This window comes from Juglans microcarpa x Juglans regia, chromosome 1S (genome assembly GCF_004785595.1).
Source record: "Juglans microcarpa x Juglans regia isolate MS1-56 chromosome 1S, Jm3101_v1.0, whole genome shotgun sequence".
In the NCBI taxonomy this organism is placed as follows: domain Eukaryota; kingdom Viridiplantae; phylum Streptophyta; class Magnoliopsida; order Fagales; family Juglandaceae; genus Juglans; species Juglans microcarpa x Juglans regia.
In genome coordinates this window covers 2,188,508-2,194,507 of record NC_054595.1, presented here as the reverse complement: position 1 = coordinate 2,194,507, position 6,000 = coordinate 2,188,508, and the positions used below count along the sequence as shown (strand labels likewise).

The 6,000-nt window shown below is 37.5% G+C and overlaps 1 protein-coding gene and 1 non-coding gene across 3 annotated transcripts; one reads left to right on the top strand and one right to left on the bottom strand.

The window, feature by feature from the left end:
- Positions 1–275: 275 nt before the first annotated feature.
- On the bottom strand, positions 276–347 carry TRNAD-GUC. Its single transcript has one exon. It is a non-coding gene; the product is annotated as a tRNA-Asp (tRNA).
- A 1,323-nt stretch (positions 348–1,670) lies between these two features.
- Positions 1,671–4,009, top strand: LOC121247052 (UPF0496 protein At2g18630-like). 2 transcript variants are annotated; one of them, XM_041145382.1, is made up of 2 exons: positions 1,671–2,184; positions 2,577–4,009. In XM_041145382.1, exon 2 carries the CDS (start codon positions 2,586–2,588, stop codon positions 3,744–3,746), a length of 1,161 nt encoding a protein of 386 aa, XP_041001316.1. In that variant the 5' UTR covers positions 1,671–2,184; positions 2,577–2,585; the 3' UTR covers positions 3,747–4,009. The 2 variants fall into 2 exon arrangements, with proteins under 2 accessions (XP_041001316.1, XP_041001315.1); XM_041145381.1 differs by having other exon boundaries at positions 1,673–2,184; positions 2,568–4,009.
- Positions 4,010–6,000: the final 1,991 nt, after the last annotated feature.

Genomic DNA, 6,000 nt, shown 5'->3' with positions numbered 1-6,000 from the left:
ACTGATCTTGTCCACCATCTCCTTGCAATCTGATCCCTTGAGTCTCAGTTTCTTTGCGCTCGGGAATGTCAGCCAAGCCGATCTTCAAAAGTGACCCACAATGATTTCTTTCACACTCCTTTCCTTTACTTGATCGATCTCTCCTACTCTGCATATATAGTTTTGAGAAGCTTTTATTAGGATTTGAAAAGGGATCTCCGATATAGTTGCATCCAGATCGATAGCCGTATATTGAAGCATCCTCAAGCTAAAAAGAGATTGTCAAAATAAAAAAGCGCCGTTGCCGGGGATCGAACCCGGGTCACCCGCGTGACAGGCGGGAATACTTACCACTATACTACAACGACTTTGTTGGAATTTTTGCTCATAGAAATAATTAGTACTTCTTTTGTATCCGGCAGGAAATTGAAATCATGTTTGTCCTATCAGCATTGAACATTGGTTTTAATGATTAAGGTAAGATAGGATGTCACCAGGTTGGAAGAGTTTTAGGTGAGATTGAAAAATCAAGAATGAAAATTAGAATTGAGATTAGTGGTATTTTTTTTTTCTGAAAAAAATGAGAGTACAATTAGATTAGAGTTTGGTATTTTATTATGAAAAATATTTTAGCTACAAAAAGTGACGTGATTTGCTATTATACGTTAAATTATAAAATTATTTTTATCATAAAATATATCTAATAAATCACATAAAATCGCGTTAATTTATAAATTTATTTTTATATAATTTTTTTTTATGTCTGTAGTACTTGCTTTTTGTTACAAGCAACTTAACTATGGGGTCACCTTTATGAAAAATGATTTATATTGATGTTTTCATAAGACAATTGAAATCATAGGCTAGGTAAATTATAACCCTATTTTAATTTTATAATTTTTTTTCTTCATTTTTTTCCTCCTTTCTCAAAACTCTATAAAGATCTTAACTTAAATCATTTTACTATTATTAATAAATTATCTTACTATTATTTATAAATTTTTTATCTTATTTTATCTATGCAACTAAACAAGACCTAAGTCATAGCTCGATTCAAATGCATCAAGAGAATAAAATAGGAAAGACGATTAGAAAAATCAATAACATTAATGAGAGGAAAATGAAATGTATGGTATTTTATAGTTTAGATGAATAATTAAAGTTAATAATGATATTATGTAGCATTTATTATTGATAATAGGTTCAATCTCATAGAAACTTGTTAACGACTGGATTGACTTATTTGGATTGACTTATCGCAAGTTCAACATCCAAACGAAACTATGAAAATAAAAATTAGAAAACAGATATTTATAATTGTAATTTGTATAACTGTAATTTATGTAATTATTGCATAATATGAGATATACATTAAAAAAAAATAGTTCTTTTTCAAGTTCAAAATAGAGAAAAAAAATATAAAACCACATTCAAACTCAAAATGTGACATTTACATTGTTTTAAGGACTTCCGCAAAAGTGCATGGGAATCCAATGCAGGACAAACACATTGTGTCAAACCAGTTTTCGAGGTATCCGCACCACTTTCGTCGACTACTTTATAATTTGCGTTTTGTATTGCACTATTTATTGAATATATATAATAATATTCTCTAAACATTTATACGGAATTATAAATACTTCATTCGTATTGATTTTTTTTAACGTGAAATCTTAAAATTTCTGAAACTTAGAAACTTCTTCGAAATTTCTAAAACAGTATTCTTTTTTCCAATAACTACATTAAGTTCGAGTAGCTTGGCTTGATTTGCGAGTCAGAAACGGAATATCTCGATTGTAGCACTGCTGGAGTTTCTTGAAACTATGTAGAGAATGCACGGTTGACGACATTCGTCTTCCCTCTCTTTCCTCATCCTTTCCCGTGCTGAAAAACCCTCTCTACAAGCCGCCTCCGTGCTCTTTCGTTTTTCTTCCCCGCATAGCCCTCGTCGTTATTGCTTTTAAGAACCTGTTCTTTCTTGATAGTTTTGTCCTGTTTCAAAGCATTTCTTTAATTTACGGGCGTCTTTCCGTAATTGTTTGTTCATTTCCTAAATATTATTTCTTGAAGATCGTGTACTACTTCACAGAGATCTTAGTTTTTAAAATTATTACTGGGGTGGAGGATAGAAGTGAGAGAAGCCCGTCTAATTATTGTGATTTCAGCTGAAGTTCAGGTACCCAACACTCCATAAACAGAAAGCAGGTAAGATTTGCCCGGAAATTTGGCATTTTGATCTTGGAGCCTTGCATTTGTTTTCGTTTGGGTCTAGCTTGTGTCGCTATCTGAAGAGTAAGCTTTTGGGTTCTCAAATTCTTATCGAAAGGATTAGAATTTAGCTATTTTCTTCTTCCCCAAGCGCAATCGACACCTGATTTTGCTGAATTTAGTTAAACTTTAGTGTATTATTTCTTTGGATAGTGTGATCTGGTTAGCTGGATTACTGTGCTTTTCGTAGAGTTGAAATTGCTTCAATCTAATTGAAGTGAAAAAAAAAAAAACTGAATTTTCTTTTTCGGTTTACAATAAAGTGATCATTTGTATAGAAAGCACAGTTTTGGCTCTCCTGAGGTTTTTCTCGTTATTAGCTGTAAAAGCTGCATGTGATGGGAGGAAAATTTAGCAAAAAGACTGATGTTGATGTCCCACCAGCCCAATCCCTCCAAATACAAAACAATACCCAATTCACGCCCGATCTGAGCTCCTATGAGGCGGCGTGTATGCTTGATCCAGATTTGCAGTCCTTTGATGCCACCCTCCAAGAACGAACCGGCCGGGTCATCAGCTCGCTTGCTTCGGGGGTTGAGGTTCGGTCCTTATCTTTTGACTCACTCAGAGAGGTCACCAATAGTCTGCTTGAAATGAACCAGGAAGTTGTTAAAGTCATTCTAGAGTGTAAAAGAGATATATGGAACAATCAAGAATTGTTCTCATTGGTGGAAGATTTTTTTGAGAACAGTCTAAAGACATTGGACTTCTGTGCTGCCCTTGAGAACTGCCTGAAGCGCACACGTGATAAACAGTTGATAATTCAAGTTGCTGTTAAGCATTTTGAAGAAGTAGAAGATGGGATTGATGGGGTGAGGTATGCAAAGACATTGCAAGAACTAAGGAAATTTAAGGCTGCTGGGGACCCATTTACTGACGAGTTTTTTGCACTGTTTCAATCAGTTTATCAGCACCATGTATCAATGTTGGAAAAGTTGCAGCTTAGGAAACGAAAGCTAGATAAGAAATTGAAAAATCTAAAGACTTGGAGGAGAGTGTCCAATGTCCTTTTTGTGGCTGCTTTTGTTTCGGTGTTGGTTCTCTCGGTGGTAGCAGCTGCCATTGCAGCTCCTCCCGTTGTAACCGCTTTGGCAGGTGCATTGGTTGTTCCCATAGGTTCAGTGGGAAAATGGTGCAACGCTCTTTGGAAGCGCTATGAAAATGCAGTGAAAGGACAAAGGGAGGTAATCAGCTCAATGCTGGTTGGCACATACATTACCATGAAGGACTTGGAAACCATTCGGGTAATGGTCAACAAACTGGAAATTGAGATTGAGTCAATGTTGCAGAATGCTGATTTTGCCCTCAGAGAAGAGGAGGCAGTGAACCTGGCAATGGATGAGATCAAGAAGAAGCTGGAAGTGTTTATGGATACCATTGATAATTTAAGTAAGCATGCTGATAAGTGTAGCCGGGATATAAGGAGGGCAAGGACAGTGATTTTGCAGCGGATAATAAGACATCCGACAACTGAAAAGCCCTCTGGTATGTTGTTCTGATAAAGCTTCCCATGTTAGTGTTTATACTAATTTCATACAGCAGTTAAATAATTTCTGAGCTACACCTGGATTGATTGACGTTGTCTCAAAGAATCTAAAGAGAGAGTTTTTCTTGCTGAGCAGGCTTTTCTTTTCCTTTTTTCTTCTTTTCTTTTGGGGAAAGGGGGGAGGGAGGTGGCTTTGTAAGATGTCTATGTGTATGATTAATTTCTGTGTTACCTACTTGCTAATACAGATATATAAAACATAATTATGCAATCTTATAGCTGACTGTTGTACTATGAATTTGAATTGATGATAGATTAAAAATATATTATTATTATTTGGAGAAAAATAGATAGATCACTTCAACTACAATTGGAGTTACAATCTTCAACATTTTATGGGAAACTGCAAGATTGACATAGGAGCAAGATTGATGTGCGCTCTTCATCATTTTCTTTGGAAGAATTGCATTTATAATAGTAACAGGGTAAAGGAGAAGCAATCAGATTGTCATAATAGATTATCTTAAGTGACTAGAACCACCATACAAAGACTGAAAAAAGTAAATTACTCAAAACTATGTCTATTAAACGAGCCCGAGAGGTGGCTACTCTATCGATGTGGATCTGTAACATTCTTCCAGCATTGATTAACGGCCAAAATACCAAAGAGGTCCTTAGATTAACTTCCAAATAACATTCTTCTCACATCCAACGCACAAACAAGCAGGATTCTCTGTGGGCTGGTTATGGGAAAACCAACTGGCTCTCTACCTTCCCTGTTGCCTTTGTCTTTAAATGACAAAGGTAGAGGTCCATGGTTCAGGAATCATAGAGAATGGGAAACTTTTGGTTTTAGGTGATGCAAATTACTGATAGTTTTGGTTGGTTTTCTGCTACTAGCCTTTTTAATTTCATAATTATGTTTACTGTTTTTTATATTAAGCGTTGGCTTGTTTCCATTTCTCATAATTCTTCTCCTCTGCCGCAATTTCCCTTGACTATAAGGCTAAAGAGCACCACTGAATTTTCCATTCTGGGGCAGCTAAAAAGCATTTCAATCCTGTAAAGGTAGTAGAAAGCAGAGCAAACTAGAACACATTGGGACTTAAAGAGGCTTCCCAATAGAGATTGAGAGTTGGATCAACTTAGTTGGATACTATGACTTTGGATCGAATTAGTTGTGATCGCATGACTATATTTTATGATTGATGTTTAAGGGCCATGACCCATGAAAGGGGAATTGTTTCATTTATTCTCTGGCTGTTTCTTCACGGCTCAGAGCTCTGGTCATTCTCGTAGTAGATTTTCATGGCTCCCTCTTCACCTATGCCTTCAACTTCTTTTCCTCATCTTCCTCTTCTACACCCTTCTTGGTCATGAATATAAAGAATTTATGTCCCCATTAAACTCACTTATAGGGTCTGAATGTTTGCTGGGTCTGGTTGTTTGTTACACAACCAAATTCTAGGCATCCAAAACTCCCCTAGAAGCAGCCTAGTAAGAGTTCTTCTCATCCTCTTTGTTAGGGTGCTTCGGCCTCTTTAGGGTTTGGAATGCGGAGGCCAGATTGTGGGAGTGGAGAACCCGCCTGTCTGTCCAGTGGGGGCGGGTGGTTAGGTGATTGTGCAGGGCCAGGGACGTGGTGGAAAATTGCCTCCCAGTCGAGGTGGGGTTGGGGGCCAGGTGGGGGGTGCTAGCCCCCTACTGCAAAGGGAAGGGAAGTTTGAGTTTGTGGCTTGGGTTTAGGCTTATGGTTTGCCCAAAGTGGGTGAAGTGGTCTGAAGGGAGGAGGGTGGATGGGGGCCGGAGTTTGATTCTGGCCCCAAGTTGGTGGGAGTTAGGTTGAGGAAGGGTAATGTTGTTTGAGTGTGCGTATGGGTTGTTGGAAGAAAACGTAGGGCTAGGCCATGAGGAAGGGCGGGTTGGTTGGTTGGATTATTAGGGGCTAGTGTTGGGTTAAAAGGGTATGCATCAAATTTTATATGGATTGAGTCAGATCGATTAAAAATTTAAAAGAAGTTGGAATGGATTGAGTTTGAGGACCGAGCAAGATTGAGGTACTTGGACAAGAATTATATATAGGGGAAATTTAGAGCTTGGACACCTGAACATATATACCATCTGTTTTCATAACATACTCTTCAAACTCTCAACAGAACTGATGGCAGGTTATGAATCACTTGCATTCACTAGCTTGCTTGCTTCTTGTCATTCCACTTCCGTCTTCTGCTCCTAATCTGTGCTCGGAATACAAATAATGGCAGTAA

Excerpts from the sequence above, each read along its gene's own strand:
- LOC121247052 (XM_041145382.1), top strand. The coding sequence starts at position 2,586 with ATGGGAGGAAAATTTAGCAAAAAGACTGATGTTGATGTCCCACCAGCC.